This window comes from Peromyscus maniculatus, chromosome 15 (assembly GCF_049852395.1).
Source record: "Peromyscus maniculatus bairdii isolate BWxNUB_F1_BW_parent chromosome 15, HU_Pman_BW_mat_3.1, whole genome shotgun sequence".
In the NCBI taxonomy this organism is placed as follows: Eukaryota; Metazoa; Chordata; class Mammalia; order Rodentia; family Cricetidae; genus Peromyscus; species Peromyscus maniculatus.
The window spans coordinates 73,677,815-73,696,920 of record NC_134866.1 but is presented as its reverse complement, the minus strand read 5'-3'; the positions used below and the strand labels follow the sequence as shown (position 1 = coordinate 73,696,920).

Here is a 19,106-nt window from a genome sequence, read left to right as displayed (position 1 = left end):
CATCTCACCCCTGAACCATGACAGCAACTTTAATAATTGTCTCTAACACTAGCACAGTGTCTTAGGAATGGCCTAAAAAAGATGCTGTATTTTAAATTCTACTTCTGCAGAAATTATAACAAAGAGAAAAAGACAAGGGCTTGAATCCAGAAGATAATATTTTCCTCAAAAGAGCAGCGGTGATGGTCTAGCCTGGCCTAAGTGTCTGACTGCATCCCACGTGAGCACACAGAGGTTATCCCACTTAACTGTTTTCTTGACATTTTCTCACCTATGGACAATTTATCTAGAAACTGTTTCAAAGTGGGACACCAAGTCACATGTCCTGGTTCTAGAGAGGCCTAGGAAACCACGCCCCCTCTGGGCTCACTTCTAAACTTAACAGAGATTTCAAATAGGCCTAGACTGGTCCTGGCCAATCTGATGCTTTAAAGGGAGTAATAGAAACTGCACTCACCACACACTGTTTTATCAGGAACGGGTCTGCCACAGCTTCAGAACCCTGACAGCAGCCCGGCTGCTGGCCACTTGGCCTTACCTGCCATGTGCCTTGGGTGAGTTGCTCACCATCTCTGTCTCTACCTTCTCACTTGTGAGAATGGCAAAAACTCCAACTTCGTAGGGCCACTTTAAAGACTAAAAAAGTCAACGTGTAAAACACAGTAATCTGGAGCAAACAAGAGCACTTCACAGAACATCGGCATTTCTGTCATATTGTAAATTCTACCTGGAAAGTACAGGAAAGCAAAAGTAACTTCACTTCAAAAACTGTTTTGAGCCGGGCGGTGGTGGCGCACGCCTTTAATCCCAGCACTCGGGAGGCAGAGCCAGGCGGATCTCTGTGAGTTCGAGGCCAGCCTGGGCTACCAAGTGAGCTCCAGGAAAGGCGCAAAGCTACGCAGAGAAACCCTGTCTCCAAAAAAAACCAAAAAAAAAAAAAAAAAAAAAAAAACACTGTTTTGAAATGCCAAGATTTAACTACAGTGCAGACAGAACCACTCAGCAGCAACTCAGGGTCTCACGGTGAGGGCCACACATGAGGAGGAAATGAATTCTTTCCCGGCCCAAATCATCCTAATTTCCCTAAACTGAGATAACATTTAAGCCCACAACCTCCATCCCTTCATTTTGCACAACGTGACGTAACAGACTCTAGAACTGTAATTTCACACTCTACGAAGAGCTGCTTCAGTCGCGGGTCTTCAGAATCACAAGACCTGACCTGCTGCCTCCTCACCTAACACTTGAGGGAGCATCTCATAAAGACTGGGAGAAAATCATTCTGCCATCAGAATGCACAGACACATGCAGGCACTGGGCCCCTGGCCACCGCACTCTCGGGGTAAGGATATACAGACGGTCCTGTCAGCCGAGGCCGTCAAGATGAGCTGACTGCCCTCCTCACGGGAGTCCAGAGGGGGAAATGCAATGATGGCCGTTAGCTTCTGGGTGTGTCCTCGGAGTTCCAGGAGCTTCTCTCCTGTCTGCAACACAAGTAAGAGTGTTAACAAACTTACCCTTTCCAACGTGAAGGGTCTTAAACAACAATAAGAATAGCTATGTAGAAAATAAACATACATGCCATTTAAAATTATGTGTTTGGAATTAAAAAATTTAAGTAATCAAATATAATCTGAACAAGTATCAAAAAGCAGCTGTGAATATTTTTGACTATTTTCTAGCTAATATGCTAACTTAGCATATTTTCATAGTCAGTTTAAAGAAATAATCTTTCCCATGGTTTTAGGAACTGTGTAAGTTCTGTAGCAACAGCAGCAGCAGTTTACTCTGTAGAGTGAAAACAGGGAGTCTTTGGTATGTGTGTGCATATGTCCAACCTCTTTACAGCTTTAAGCGCAGAAGAAATAAAGGCACAGTGGTCTCCAGCATACATTACCCAGAAACATTTCCACCCACTCAATGTCTTCTTCCAAGGCCTCTCTCTGACCTCCCAAGTGGAAACATACAACATAAATAAACTTCAGATCTTCCCAAGGCTTCAGGATTTCATGACTGTGTTTACAATACAGCTGGTCTTCTGCACCCATCATTTTTAGAAGCATAGATTCAACTTATTTTACTTTTTGTTTGTTTAGAAACAGTAATGTAGGCCAGGCTTGCCTCAAATTTATCTTGAAGCTAAGGCTAGCCTGGACCTCCTGGTCCTCCTGGCTACACCTCTAATATTACGGGCATGTGCCACTGTGACTGGCCTGATCCAACTAATCTTAGCTAAAATTACAGTGGTTTTTTTAATGTGTGTGAGGTTGACTGACTATATATATCTGTAATCCCAGACATCAATATACTAAAGCAAGGAGACATAAGTTCAGGGCCAATCTTGGCCAGTCCATGTCTCAGTCAATCAATCAAAACAGAATAAATTGATTGTGCTGAACATGAAAAGATTTTCTGGTCATTATTCCCTACAGCATTTGCATCGTGTTAGGCATGATATATATTCCACAGATGATTTTAAAAACGTGGGAGCGTGTGTGTAGAGTACATGCGAAATGTTGAGGGGGCACTTGAACACCGGGTGTGGGGCGAAGGAGGATGGAAGCCACCGGGCAGACACTGTGACGTTAAAGGATGCCTCCATCTAAGAAAGACTACAGAGAAACGAGGGCTGGCGGGGAGATCAGATAACCGGAACGAAGGAGCAACCTGCACAAGGCAGAACACAGGGAGAGGCCCCGGGAAATCTGGGCAGTCCTTAAGTACACTTGAAAAACAGACTTCCCATTACACAGATTAAAGTCAAATGTGAGAAGAATTTCTACTATGCGATCATACAAAGTTCAATGAAGAAGTGTGCCCTCTTACAGAAAATAGCAATTCATTCTTGATGTCACTGCATAGCTGAATGCCTAAAGTCTGTTCAGTGAGATCTAAACTCTCAGAGCCTGGAGAGATGGCTCCACGGTTAAGAGCACTGGCTGCTCTTCTAGAGGACCCATATCAGAGACTCACTACTCCTGTAACTCCAGCTCCTGGGGTTCAGACCTCTTCTGGCCTCTGCAGACACCCCCCACAACACACACACAGTTATTCAGACCTCTTCTGGCCTCTGCAGATACCCCCCACAACACACACACACAATTAAAATAAATATAGTTTTAAAGATTAATACTTTTTTCACAAAATAGCATTTGTTTGTCAGGGTAGAAAAATCTTAGAGAAACCTTTCTCTCTTAATATGAAATACTAGCCCCTGTTGCAAACTGTAAAAAGCCAGACATGGCTGTGTGTGTCTGTGACAAAGAACACATTCAATGTCCCCTTCTGGCCTCTGTACACACACACACACACACACACACACACACACACACACACACACACACACAAAACAGCACTTAAACTTCTCTCTTTATTATGAAATACTAGTCTCTGTTGCAAACAAGTTTCTCTAACTCACCTTTTCAAGTACTAATCAATCTCAAATGATGATAATATGCCAACATACCCTACACAGTATTAGTGAATAAGTATTTGACCATACGGTTACGTACTCATTACAGTCCACATGTAATTGGTACTTACCTGGACATTCCACACAACTATGATTCCATCATCGCCAGCAGATGCAAATCTGAGAAAAGAGGCCAAGAAGAAAACTCATTAGTGATAGTTAAGTGATGAGACTTGTCTAATGTAATATCATTTTAATAAAATTATGTTTGGAAATGGGTATTAATATCTGGTATTTTGTTATAGGAATATATCAAGGCTATCAGCAATATAGTAACTATAATACATAGATTAAATATTAACAAGACTTTTTAGTATCTTTGTTCATATATTTGTGTTGGCTTCAATATGTTGATCAAATATTAACATGTTGATATTATATTTATATTACTATTAGTAGTGGCTAACAACTAATTGAATTATTCCCTCTGTGTCAGGCTTTGTGATACATTTTTTTAAGACTAGCATACAATGCATAAGTCTCATTATGGCGTTTTCCAACAAAGTTTGGTTTTGTTGACTCTTCTCCACTCCATCAGCCTGCTTTCTGCTTTCTCGTCACATGCTCTTCTGCCCCACCCCCACCCCATGCTCTCCACACTCCTTTCTAGCTTCATAGTCTACACTAAAGCTCACACCCACACTCCTTTCTAGCTTCATAGTCTGCACTAAAGCTCATACCCATGCAGACTTAAACATTAAAGGCTTGGATCCACATGAAAGAAAACACGTGACACTTGCCTTTCTGAGTCCTGGACACACTACTTAATATAATACTTTATAGATCTGCCCATTTTCCTGGAAACTTTATACTCCATTTTTTTATAGCTGAATCAAATTTCATTGTGTACATACACAACATTTTCCTTATCCATTTGTATGGCGATGGACACATGTGATGATTCCATTTCCCTGACATTCTGAATAATCCATCAGTAACATGGATGTGCACATCTGTCTGTGACAGGATATAGAGTCCTTTGGGAATGTATCTAGAAGTAACATAGCTAGGCTCTATGGTAGTTCTACTTTTAATTTTTGACTAAACCTCCACACTAATTCCCATAATGTCTGTATGACCATACTCTTTCAGCAGTAGTGAATAAGAGCTCCTATTTCAGCACACCCTTGCAAGCAGTTATTGTCACCTGTTGTCTTAACAATATGCTCTAAGAGGGAATCTTAAAGCAGAGTGTGTGTGTGCGTGTGCGTGTGCGTGTACGTGTACGTGTGTGTGTGTGTGTGTGTGTGTGTGTGTGTGTTTATGAGTATGGGAATTTTCCCAGGGGCCTGCCCTGAGAAGGTTCCTCCCAGAGTCCTGGGGAAGACGTGGGGTTATCTGAGGGAAAAGAATCTATGTACACTAGTTTCTTATGTTCATTTACTTTTTTTTTTTTTTTTTTTTTTTTTTTTTGGAGACAGGGTTTCTCTGTGTTATTTTGGTGCCTGTCCTGGATCTAGCTCTGTAGACCAGGCTGACCTTGAACTCACAGAGATCTGCCTGGCTCTGCCTCCTAAGTGCTGGGATTAAAGGCATGTGCCACCACTGCCTGGCACATCTGTTTACTTTATTTCTCTATAACAAACTTGTATCTATACAGCTTCAGTTCCGTCCTGACTGACAGTCAGTTCCTCTCTGTCCCTTCTTTTTCTGTCCTCTCACAGTTTTAGTACGCTCCTATGCTTTCAATCTCATCTTCATCTGTCCATGCTCATTTCTTCTCTTCCTACTCTCTCTCGACCTGACCAAATCCTTATTCTCTATGAAAGATGTGCCTTGTTCCTTTCTCTCCAGCCATGTGACTCTGCCCTACCATCTACAGAAACTCTGCCTCGTTCTCTTCTCTCTGGCTATGCCATTCTGCTTGGACCAGGAATTCTGCCCTGCCTTCACTCATACCTGGATATACAAAAACCCTCTGTCCTGAGTCAAATGCTCTGGAATGTCATTTGGCCAGACTGGGGAAGGAAAGTCTGAGCTTCATTTGCACAAGAAACAAAGCTATGCATCTACAGTCCATCTGTCTCCTAGGCTCTGCAGGGGTGTTACCTAGTAGATCAGCAGTAGATCTGAGAAGTTTAAGCATTTGTTATATGACCTAGTAGTATATGAGCACACAAGAAATTCATAGCAAGAAACAGCTGAATATTAAAAGATGAATAGCACCAAGTATTCCTTGATAAATGGCTTCCCTCTAGAAAAATTCCTTGATCTTTATAGGTATGGCTTTATTATATACAGCTGAATCTCTATAAAATATTCTTGTGGCTTGCAGCATATGAGAGGGAGAAAGATGCATGCTCATGAGTGTAGATTTAAGTGCGTGTGTGTGTGTGTGTGTGTGTGTGTGTGTGTGTGTGCGCGCGCGCGCGCGCACATGCTCCCAGAGGCCAGAGGGGAACATTTGGGTATGTTCTTCATCACAGGCACACACAGCCAAATCTGGCTTTTTACACAGGTGTAGGAGATCTGAACCCAAATCCTAATTCGAGTAGGCAAGTAATCTTGAAGTCATCTCCCAGCCCCTAAAAGCAGTTTTAATTTGAATTCCCTTGATGGCTAAGGATATGGAATGCCAATTTCGCTTTTTTTTTTTTTAGTTCTATGTGTGTGTGTGTGTGTGTGTGTGTGTGTGTGTGTGTGTGTGTGTGTGTAGATTTGGTTTTTCGAGACAGGGTTTCTCTGTGTAGCTTTGTGCCTTTCCTGGAACTCGCTTTGGAGACCAGGCTGGCCTCGAACTCACAGAGATCCACCTGCCTCTGCCTCCTGAGTGCTGGGATTAAAGGCGTGTGCCACCACCGCCCGGCTTCTATGTGTATATTTGTAACATGTGTGCACACACATACATGTAGAAGCCAAAGGCTGGCATTAGATGCCTTCCTGTACTACTCTCTGCCTTATCTTTTGAAATAAGGTGTCTCAAAAAGTGCAGCGCTCATCACCTGGCTGGCCTAGCTGGCTGCAAGCCTTGAGGATCTGCCTCCACCTTCCTCCTGCCAGGGGTAAAGATGCACTTGACCCTCTAGACTTTTGTGTGGGTGCTGAGGATCTGAACTGTGGTCTTCAGACTTCTGCGACAGGCACTTTATCAACTGAACATCTACCCAGCCCCTGGAACACTTACAGATACTCATTGGTCACTTGGGTTTCATGCTTGAGAACTGTCTATTTCATTAGCCCGTTCAGCAGTTTGGGGGATTGATTGCAGCTCTCCCTAGATCCTAGGTATTAACACCTGTCTGAAGCATTTCTGGCAAAGACTTTTCCTCAATTCTTCAGCCATCTGTTCACTTTGCTAATAGCATCCTCTGCTGTGAGGACTTTTTAATTTCATGGATTCCCACCTGTTAATTTTCTGGACTATTCCTTGTGCTATTGGGAATCATATTCACCAAGTTCTAACCCACCTGTATCTTGAAGTGTGTTCCATTTTCCTATAGCAATTTTAGTATTTCCGATTTTAAATTAAGGTCCTTGATATGTTTTTTTTTTTAATATTTCATTGTGCAGAGTGAGAGATATGGACCTGTCTCTTCAGATATGGATTCTGTCTTTCCACAGGCTGGTATCCAGGTGTGTTAGAACAACCAGTTGAATAGGCTGTCCCTTACCCTCTGCATACACTTTGACACTTTCGCCAAGCATTAGGTGGCTGTGGCTGCATGAGTTTATTTTTGGGTTCTTTACTCTGTCCCGCTGGCTGGTGGGTCTGGTTGTATGGAACTACAGTGGCTGTCTGTGCTGACCACAGCTCTGTCATATATATAATTTGAGCTCAGGAATTGTGATATATTAAGAACCATGAAATCTTTTCAGTGATACTTTCACTTACACTAACAAACATTGCATTCTGTAAACTAATTTAACAAATGTTTGTATCTTGTAAATTCCATGCCAGGTATTAAGGGTCCACAGATAAAGCACAGACAGGATTACAAAGAAGAACCTGCTAGAATGTAAAAATAAGGTAGATACGGAGAAGATGTTTAGTCTCCCACTGGTTAACACTGTGACGTAAAGCAGTCCAGGACAGTACGCTGAGGAGCTGACTCCCCTGACAGGGATGACATCCAGGGATGGAGCTAAATTCTATTATTTCCTCTGTAAAGACCTGTCAACTCTGTTTTGAAAGGCAAGACCTCTCCCTTGCTCATCTTGACTTCTTGGTCTTCTTAAAATATAAACTGGGTGAGGGTTGTAGTTTCTTGGCGGTTATTTTCAGTGAAGATATTTCAAATGCACAGAGGTAAGAAAAGTGTGTCTGGGGCCAGGAAAAGGAAGCAACAATGAACTTTGCTAGAGCTCAGCTCCTCTCCACCCTCATCCCCTCCACATTATGTAGAGTAAAACATCCCATGTGTAAACCTATCAAGGAAACAGTAATATTCATCATAATGACTATATTATAACAAAATCAAAGTGAGCACTCTTTTCAAGCAGGCCCCCAACACAGTGCTGTACAGCAATCACACTCCACGTTGTCAACTTGTTATTAATAACAACACAGCAGTTATTAATAATAATAGAAGCACAGCAGTCTTTTAATGAACGATAATGATTCAGAATTATACCTAAGTTGTCTTCATACTATTATTCCCATCTAGTTGAATTCAGGCTTTTTTAGTAAGAGAAAAAAGAAAGCCAACTATGAACTGCATATAACTGCTCACAGTTAACAACCACTCATAAATGGAGGTCCACTAAGAGCTATGTCATTTGGACAATCTGAGGTTCTTCCCTCTAAGATCAGTAATGGACTCCATAAAACAAGCTCTCCGAGGTCTTGAGTCAAGTCAACAGTGTTGGTGGGAAGCATCACTAGGAGAGAAGAATGAGAAATGAATGGAGACGGCTCTGTCCTACAGGACGGTCTCTCTAGTGGACTTCAACCTACATGACGAGCACAGATTCTCACTTCCTCCCCAACACCTTCCTTAACCTCCACCCGCTCGAGCTCATGCTCAGCCTCAGTCTCCTGCTGTCTTCACAGGCTCAGGGGATCCCACACTCAGTTCTCACTTCAAAACCCTCATCAGATCTCCCACAGTTACAGGTAAGAGATCAAATACAATCAGGCAGATGCTAAGCAGGTTTTCTTTTATTTATTTAATTTTTTTTCACTTTACATACCAACCATAATTCCCCTTCCCTCCCTTTCCTCCAGCTCACCCCTCACTTTCCCCCCACCCCACCCCTCATCCACTCCTCAGAGAGGGTAAGGCCTCCTATGAGGAGTCAACAAAGTCTGGCATACCAAGTTGAGACAGAACCAAGCCCCTCCCCCCTGTACTGAATCTGAGCAAGGCATCCCTCCATAGGGAATGGGCTCCAAAAAGCCAGTTCATATACTAGGGATAAATCCTGGTCCCACTGTCAGGGACCCCACAAACTGCCCAAGCCACACAAGGGGATGGTCCAGTTGGGGGAGGAACAGAGAAGGAACCATTATGGGGTTAGGGAGAAACTTGGTGCTAGGGAAATTCCCAGAATTCCACAAGGATGACCCCAGCTAAGACTCCTAGCAATAGTGGAGAGGGTGTCTGGACTGGCCTTCCCCTGTGATCAGATTGGTGACTGCCCTAATCGTCATCATAGAACCTTCATCCCCAGTACCTGACGGAAGCAGATGCAGAGATCCACAGCTAAGCACTGGGCCGAGCTCCTGGAGTCCAGTCACAGAGAGGGAGCAGGGACTACATGAGTAAGGGGGGGGGGGTGTCAAGGTCATGATGAGGAAACCCACAGAGGCAGCTGACCCGAGCTAGTGGGAGCTCACGGACTCTAGACTGACAGCTGGGGAACCTGCATGGGGCCAAACGAAGCCCTTTGAACGTGGGTGACAGTCGTGTAGCTAAGTAATTTTTAGTGAAACACTACACAAGACTTAAGATGCCTTAGCTAACTAGTTAGAAGCACACAACAGTTCATGTCAAATGCATATACACCGTTCATGTTCGTCACTTCAAAACGTGAGGTTTACAAATTCTGGTGAGTAAAAAGAGAATGGCTGTCCTAAGCCCATATATACACCAGCAGAAGTAACTGATTAAAAAATAGCCCATTAAGTTACGAAAGCAATGTCTGGGAGGGGCGGGGGGGGGGGGAATACCAGTAGAGTTGGAAGGGAGAGACTAAGGGACAAAAATCATCAAAAATATGTTGTACACATTTATACAGCTCTCAAAGAACAAAATGGGGGAAAAATTTTTAAAACTTCATTTTTCTTTGCTTAATGACCTGCTCTCCAAATCCAAATACTCAACACTACCTTGAGTATCAACAGTAATTGCTGGGAGTAAATCTTGAGTGGCTTGGTTTGGGGGCCCATTGATGTCTTTGTATTATAGAGTGAGAACAGTGAGGGCTGGGCTCAAGGTCTTAAGTTTCCTTTGGTATAAGACATCAATTTCTATTGATTCCGCAAACCCTTATAATTGCTTTTCACCCATTCAGAAAGGCTGCCGGTTTAAACTACTTTTTTTTTTCCCTACACCCGATTTTTAACTTCTCATTATTGGTTTATCATGTTTGAATCTCACAAAAAGAAATGAGTTCTCCATGAGAGTTGAGCCCAAACTGTTGAGGGCTTAGAAATGAGACAGGGAACACCTCGCGGCCAACTGGAATGTCATCAGCAGCAAACCAAGTTAATTCTAAACAATGCTCCGTGCTAATGCATGAAAGCACAGCCAACTTTTATTGATCAGAGGTCAATTACCCACTTTGTAGATTAGTCAGCCTTTCAGCTCTCTTATATATATTCTATGGCTGACTTATTTATTGGCCATCTCTGTATTTACTGGTACTGTTCCAAAGTGGAAACCATGCTCTGAAAAGCAAACCAATTACTTTGCTACACACTGGCATCTCTCATAAGATAACTAACAAAAGGTTAGGAGGTCATCTGTGGGCTAGAATTATCTATTTAACTCTAAAGATCACTAAAGAGTAGTCATATTACAGCTTCTCATCCAAAACTAAATCCCAGGTGGAACTGTCTGGTGGATTAAAAGGTACAGCCTTGTTGAAGTAGGTGTGTCTCTGGGGATGGGCTTAGAGATTTCGAAAGTCCACACCATTCCCAGTTAGCTCTCTCCACCTCCAGCTTGTGAATCAAGGTGTAAGCTCTTAGCTACTGTTCTAGCTCCACGTCTACCTGCCTGCCATGCATGGTCCCTGACGTGACGGTCACGGACTCTAACCCTCTGAAGCTGTAATCCCCCAATAAACTCTTTCTCCCATGAGCAGACTTTATCATGGTGTCTGATCACAGTAACTATGACAAGTACTGTATCTATGAATCTTTATCATGCAGCACTTCCTAGTCTGATGAATCGCTGTGGGTTTAAACTGTTAGAGATGTGCTTGTTACATGTTTTCATTGGTAATTAATACATCCAGAATGCAGAAACTCATTAATGTACACATGACTTGAAGAACACATAGAATACAAATGTAACAGCAGCAGAATACATTGCCCTCTCGAGCTTTTGAGAAGTATTCCCCAGGAAAGACTGAATTACAAATTATAGGAGAAACTGCAACTTAAAACAAACAGGAATTATACAAAATATGTCACCAGGACACAGTGAATTTAAACTATAAATCAGTATCAAAATGATAGCTAGAAAGTATCCCAAGATATTTAAAATTTTAAAAACACTTCTAAATAATATAAATGGGTAAAAATGTTTGAAGGTTTTTAGATAAATGGAACTGAGAATGCAAGTCCTTATGGTGTCCTTGTTTGTCTCTGCCATCTTGAGTTCAAGCGTTCTTAAATATTAGTCTTGTGTTCTCTCAACTCTAAGACACTGGGATGGAGGGCAGATGCGGGAAAGCGCAAAGTTTTATCACTCAGCCCAGTCTTTGGGGGGCCTATGTAGAAGGCCTTCTCTGGCTTCACACGTTGCTTTTCACCCACAATGTATGGCAACCCATCACACTCCCTGTTCCTCTCCCTGGCTGTGGCTGTGCATTCTCAGTGGAATTCCGTGAAGCCTTGCTCCTGCTGACTGATTCGCATCCCTTAGCTACTCCAATGAGCCACGATAGTCTAGAATTTCTGTGCATTTGATAAGATTGTCAATCCCTAAAATTGTGGAGATTCCCCTAAACATGCAGTCCCTGGCATCTCTCAGCCTTGAATTAGTCTAATTTGGATTTCCAGAAATTCATCAAACTCATCCTTTCCACGCTGATGACCCATCACGGGACTGATGGGTCTAAGAATTACTTGCTTTTCAGGGATTTTTGTCATTGTTAAGATAAAGTTGATGGCCGGGCGGTGGTGGCACATGGCTTTAATCCCAGGCGGATCTCTGTGAGTTCGAGGCCAGCCTGAGCTACAGAGCGAGATCCAGGACAGGCACCAAAACTATACAGAGAAACCCTGTCTTGAAAAACCAAAAAAAAAAAAAAAAAAAAAAAAAAAGATAAAGTTGATGATTTCTTTACATGTAAGAGCTTATACCTGAAGTCATACTTTAATTTCAAAATAAGCATTTTAAAGGTGATTAAATGATATGCTTGTTAAAGGAACAAATAAGCAAACATTTAAGTGTTACAGATCACTGAAAATTGGAATCATTAATGCTATTAATGTAACTTTATCTTTTCATTTTAGCATGACTAATATATCAATATATTGCCTTTAATTAAAACTGGATCCCTACCGCACAAAAATAAACTCTTTGTATTTCTCACACATTCCCACTCTTATATATACCTGGGAGGTTTTCTTAATGTGAAACCAAGTTTGTTGGATTGTTTTTGCTGCATATGTTTTGAATTATTTCTTTTACTTTTTTGAGATTCTAATTTTATCATTTCTCATTTCTCTTCCATCCCTCCAAATCCTACCTTGTACTCCTCCTTGTTCTTTCAGATCCATTGCATCTGTTTTCATTATTATTTTGCATATATAACAGTAACAATATGTTGTTATATATGTGTGTATGTATTCACATATATTCATGAATACTCAGTCTGCTCAGTCTGTGTAAGGTTACTTGTGTGTATGTTTCCAGGGCTGACCATTTAGTATTAGATAACAGTTGGTGTGCCCTTCCCTGGGAAAGACTACTTCTCTCTCAGCATTCCTTAGTTACCTTCAAACCAAGTTTTTAAAAGTATTCAGGAAGTAGAGGCTAAAGGGAGAAAAGTCTGAAGTCAGTCTGCATACATACTGAGTTCAAGGCTAGCCTGAGCTACATAGGGAGACTTTGTCTTAAAAACTCAGGGGATAGGAATATAGCTCATTGATAGAATGCTTGCCTAGAATTTAGAAGGCCGAAGTTCAATGTTCAGAACCATGAAAACTCTTTAACATAGTCTTTGAGATGACATAATTAAACGGCTTATAAAAAGTTACATACATGGAAAAACAAGTTTCACAGGGAGAGGCAGTTTAATAAGGAGCTGTAGCAGACCTAGACGGCTCCACCCTCTCCTATGCTAATTATAAAAGTAACTTTGTCATTAGGGAACCCATCTGTGTAGTCTGTGTATACACACACCTTAGCTGAAACCAGGATGAGTAAGGAACAGTCCCGGTCCTGCAGGAGCTCGCAATGCAGCATTCTGAATCCCACTACAGGATCTCGACTGAGTCCACACAGAAGTCTCATGGTGTCGATGTAAGAAACTGCTCCTCTGACACCTCCACTTTGAACATCTCAGAACACAAGTTCTTATTTTTGCCAACTGTATGCTAAGAGTTCAGCAGAGCTCTACAAAGATTGATATGAAATAAGGCCGTTTCACAAAAATTTGTGTCTACTACCTAAATGTTCATTCAGTATCTGTTACTCATGTGAAGCAATTTCAACTAGGTCAAGTCCTACAAATTCAAGGACAAGGCAAAAAGTGTAATCCAAAAGCCTAAATGCAAATCTTTCTGTATTCAGCATCTGCATAAACTGTAAGGAGGTGGAAAAGCCAAGGGTTGATGCAGTTGTGGCAATACAGAAACCCAGGCTTTCCTTGCAGAACGTTCTACAACACATCAGAGCTAGTGTGTGCCGCTTCATCGGGAACACAGGCTGCTGCTCCAGCAGAGGAGGGTTCACATGGGGTGATGGGGGGGGGGGAGTGGGGGGGGTGAAAAAAAAAACATTCAGCACGTGTGCCACCCCAGACACTTCTTGCGACAAAGTCAAGGAAGGTGGTGAGAGAACGCCGGAGGAAAGCAGTGCATTTGGTCGCCATGGAAAGAATGTTCTCCATGGTCAGTTTTGTGCGCCAGCCTGGTTCTTACCACCGCCAAGGCTGAGCCTCGCCTGAGGGCAGCTGGGCAATGTGATAGGGAAGGTTCTGGAAAGCCTCTGTCTAAGTAAACTGAGGACGTTTCTGCTGTCTGTGGTTTTACTTTGAACTTTTTGAGGTGTAAGTTAAAAGCTCGACTTACAAAAGAAACTGTGTCCTCACAGAGGTTGTCTTCACTGGAGAAGCCGACCTGCATTCCTTCAGCCTTCAATGCATGCTGACAGCACCTCGCTCCATCTTCTGCACTAACGGTCAGTCTCCTTCTGAGCGCCAAGGAGGGCGACATCAGCGAGAACCACTGCTCAGTGTGTACCCTTTATCTCCCACTGTTTATGACTCTTATCCCACATATGTGCTTTCTAGATATGGGGGAAATGAGATTATTGATATTTTGCTCTCAATGCGGTATTGAGATTCAGCATTCCTCATTCACTCCCCCACTGGCAGGATAGTAATCAGAATGAGAGCTCCTCAATCAGCTGCAGTCTCGCTGGCTATTTAAATGCTGTGTGTCTGCTTTTCTTCTTTGGTCTTGAAGCCAACCTGCAGTTCACTGCATAATGACTAAAAAACGGATGCAATTGTAGCTGGAGTTTTCCAGTCCTGCCTGGCCCGCGGTCAGGACAAATGTCTCTCACCCGCCAGTCCCGCAGCCACTCAGACCCAACCAAGTAAACACAGAGACTTACATTGCTTACTAACTATATGGCCGTGGCAAGCTTCTTGCTATCTAATTCTTCTATCTTAAATTAACCCTTGTCTATTATTAGTCTATAAGGTGCCACATGGCTCATGGCCTTCCGGTACCTTACATCTCTCTTCTCATGGCAGCAGCTGACAGTGTCTCTCTGCCTCAGCCCTCCACTTCCCTGAATTCTCTTCTCTGCTTGTCCCACCTATACTTCCTGCCTGGCTACTGGCCAATCAGTGTTTTGTTTATTAACCAATCGGAGCAACACATCTGACATACAGACCATCCCACAGCACGCAATCGTTTGTCCAACTGAACACACTGGATTTCAGAAGAACTGAAGGCCAACCTTCACTCAGTGTAACAGTTCTCTGAAGCAGGAAACAAACTTTGTTTTAACCTTTCCACCCCTGCCAAAGAAATCAACAGGAGCAGCACCCCTGCCGTAACTCTTCGGTATCCGTCACCCCTAAAGGCGCTGCCCACAGACATTGACTTTCCCAACATTTTCATGTACTCAGTGGGCACATTCCCCTCACTGTCTCCCAGGGCTTTTAAGTTTACTATTAGAGGCAAGATTCAGATAAGGTCCATGTATTACCATTGTTGTACAGACTGCTAAAGTTGCTTTTAGTCTACGTATTTGCTCTTCATATGATTTTCCTTGCAATTTGTCCTGCCAAGAGTCTTCAGTCTGGCAGTATTCTTAAGTCTGTATTTTGCTGGCTACATCCCTGTGATGTCATTTCACATGTGCTTTTATCTTGTGTTTTCAGTAGATTGACCTATCTAAATCTAAAGATGTCACTAGATTCCAATTGGATCTGTTAGTAAGGTCCCCTCATAGGCAATCTGTATCCTCCATCATGAAATATAACTGAAAAGTATATATGTTCTCAAAAAAGGAAGTCCTTTTGTGTGTGATGTAAATAACCATCCATAATCATTAGAAAAATTATTTCACTTGAGGAGACTCATAGTATATAATCCCCAAATATACCTAATGTAATTATTTACAGCAGAAGGTAATTGGAAAGAAAGAAAGGAAAGAAGGAAGGAAGGAAGGAAGGTAGGTTCTACCTACCCCATCCCTCTGAAAACAGCAAGGATCATCTTTGTGGAGGGTAGCAACCTTCTGACTGGAGATGGGCTGGGACTGATAACACCTACACATGCAGACTTGATTCACTCATTAGCTCTATCCAACCAGTAGTTTCCCCAAAGTGTCCATCTGTCTTCTCAGGTCCCAATCCTTTGCCTCATCACTTCTGAACACACTGATTGTTCTCCTTGTGATGCTAAATAAACCCCAAGTTTTAAGTACAGTTGAGTTACTCATCATTAAGAACTTGCTGTTCTCTCAGTAAGATACCACCTTAGGGGTGCTGGAGAGATGGCTGAGCAGTTAAGAACACTGACTGCTCTTACAGAGGACCAGAGTTTGATTCCCAACAACCACAGAGTGGCTCACAATTGTCTTTAATTCAATTCCAGGGGATCGGATGCCCTCTTCAGCCTCTGTGGTACCCAGCATGCAAGTAATACAAAGACATACATGCCAGCCAAATACCCAGATGCATAAAAATAAATCTGAGGTTCTCTTACCACCGCCCCCCACCACCACACTCATGGTATAAGTTTCGTCACCACCTTGAGTTTATTCATCACTGAGAACTCTGGTATGTAGGCATAATGCACACATTACATGTGTATTTCTCTTGTTAATCAGTTTAACCTATGAAGCTTCTGCCAACAAACCTACGATGCACACAGAAGAATGCTTTCTTTTTACCCCCTGCACATCAGAGGTTACAAAATCATGATACTCAATTCCACTATTCTTCCCAGCTTCAATTCTTCTACGAGGAAGATTTTTCTTTCCCTCCCAAAATATTACTGATACTGATCCTAAGACAGTTTAAATACAAAAAGCAATAAAGGTCTTGATTTTGGTCCGTTATCAATTTCATTCTCCTACAGTAAGCAGTAAGTTCCCTTTTTTAAGATCATTATGAACACGTAGGATTTAGACATGTGTGAGACGCTGCAACTCGCCACGGTTATTTCCTTATCCACAATCAAACTGCCATACAGGCTTGTGAACTCTAGTTTAAAGATATTAAGGCAGTGATTTTCAAATAAGGGATTTTTTTTTCAGCTGAGGAAGAGTGATTTTACCTAGACATTATACAACTTTATTGCTAAAAGGTAGGATTTAAAGCTGAAATGTGAGTATACAAATTCTGTGTTTATCCCCAAATTTAATGATGCTACAGCATCCAGCAGCTACAATGTCCCCACTCTTGTTACCCTCTCTAACCTTACATGTAGCTAGCTGAACGAAATGTAGCGGCACTTCTAAAATACAGTCAGAAGACAAAAACTGCACCCAGAAAAGAGGAGAGGATGGAGAGACACATGGCAAATGACAAGGCCACGCTCTGAGTCACTCCACTAAAGTACACCCCAAAACAACAGGCACATCTACACGTCACTTGAGAATCTTGGACCCGAACAAGGTCGGTTTACTCAGCATTAAATTTACATTATCCATTTACTGGCATTAAATGGGCTTTAGAAAAATCTACCACAGTAAGTCAGAATGCCAGACTGGAAGGCATACACTCTAAAAACTTGCTACAAAGTCTGTTAATAACTGTTTGGCTACTGAAACTTGTGATAAAAAGGGTTCTGTTTATAGCTTTTCCCAGGTATAGCTTCTTAAAAAGCTGCCCAAAGGCCCACATGACTGTGTTTACACAATTTAAAAATTAAATTGCCTAACATGCAATATTGGAAGTATATCAGCTCCAAATAAGCACCTTCCAGACTTCAGGAGGGGACTAGCTGCCCAGCTGTGAGGAACGTGTTGTCCAATTGTGTCCAGCTGTGGACTTCAGGTCCATTTCAAAGTCAAACTGGATTGTCTCCAGGGCTGGGTACTAAGCAAGGCGTTACACTGGGGACCTGCTCTGCTTGATGAATCTCAGTACAGGGCCATCCAGGGAAGTGATGCAGCCCTCACTGTTCTGTCCAGAGAATGCACCCAACTACTTACCATGGGGCACAACCAGGTCTCATCAGCATTCAGACAGCATCCTCTGTCCGATCCTGCTTTGTCCTTTTTTCTAATAATGCATACACGTAACGTTACTATAATGTTTCTATGGGAACCTAGAATGCAAGACAGTCTGCCTCCTTAATTTTACTGAACTCTCTATGATCTTCAGAACAATTTTTAAAATTGTTTTTCTGAGACAGGATGTTACCCTACAGCCTAGAGCTCAGTATATAGTCCGGGCTGGCTTCAGACCTTCTGATCCTCCTGCCTTGGCCTCTCTGATGCTACAATTACAGGCACCTGCCACCTTCCTCAGCTCTCTGAGCCATTTTGATTACTGATTTCTGTCCTCTGAATGTAGGAAGTGAGAAGGGATATTCTCAACTTAAAAATACCTTCTTAAAGGCAGAGCACACTTTTCGCTCTCAGTGGGTTGCCAAACAATACTGTCTTAGAAACTCAGCTTCCCCAGCTCCCGAGAATCACCTTTTCCTGCAGTCTAGTGTTTCACGGGTCATCGGCTTCTTCTCCAGTCATGATTGTCATCCTATATAACCTTGTCTGCTTCCTGGAGGAGCCAGGAACGGGCAATGAGCAACAGAGCGAGCTAGCCTCAGACTGCGCTGTGAGCTAGTGTGATGTGTCAGCCAGAACACCACATGCAATTTCAGCACAGTCCATGTTCTGGAAGAGTCTTGCTGAGGCTTAGCCTTCTGAAGAAGAGCTCCCAATCAATATGACCCTCACTTCATGTTCAAAAAATACCAAAGAAGAGAAGAAAAGGCAGCTGTCTGTTAGGTGATATACGGGATTTATCTGGTATCTTCAAAAACCAATCGAGAAAATTTTCCACTCACTGATTTTAGGCGAGCCACTGAGAAAACAAGAAAATCCTTCTGCAAAATTTTCAATCAGATGATATTATCTAAAGATCTGAAGCGTGAAACCTGGATTACAACAGCTGGCCAACCAGAATGTAACGCCTACAAAAACTACAAATAAGTAAATAAAGAAAAAGTGTAACACGGAGAATTTGTTTAAAAATTAGGTAAGTATTTTCTGGAAATTAATAATGTGCTAACACAACAAAGACAATCCCAACTATTAGAAATGAAAACATCCCATCAATAGGCACAAACATTATTTATTAAATTTCTTAAAAGCACTTTGGGGGCTGGGCATTGGCTCAGCTGGTACAATGCTTGTCTGGAATGCATGAAACCCTGGGTTCAATCTCCAATACAGGGGGTGTCAGGGAGGGCACTAAACTTTACAGGAAAATCATTGACAGAGATCTAATTATTTTCCTAATATTGCAATTAATAGATTTTTCATATATTTGTTATATCTTTATTTTTGAGGATTTTTTTTGCTCTAGAATAAATTTTTTAAAGAACATAGAAATTCAATGTCCTACAGGTCTGCAACTGAGCTTTTTTAACTACATGTGTAAATTCTGATAAATTGATGACTTGATCAGAAAGAACTTAAAGTGATTTGGGAAGGTCCGTCACCACTGTATTGCTAAGGGCAAAAGCCTGGCTTCTTGTCCATTCTAGACACTGAAATTCACTGCAGCACATAGCAAACAGGGCCATAAACTACCCCCTACCCTA

General features: G+C 42.2%; 1 protein-coding gene across 2 annotated transcripts in view; it reads right to left on the bottom strand.

Moving 5' to 3' along the window:
- Positions 1–19,106, bottom strand: part of Wdr41 (WD repeat domain 41) — a 54,070-nt gene that overhangs the window by 22,316 nt on the left and 12,648 nt on the right. For both annotated transcript variants that reach the window (XM_076552079.1, XM_076552080.1), the window contains exons 3-4: positions 3,544–3,592; positions 1,353–1,484 (exon numbers count right to left, since the gene is read on the bottom strand). In XM_076552079.1, coding sequence (XP_076408194.1) covers positions 1,353–1,484; positions 3,544–3,592 — 181 coding nt within the window. The remainder of the gene's footprint in view (positions 1–1,352; positions 1,485–3,543; positions 3,593–19,106) is intronic.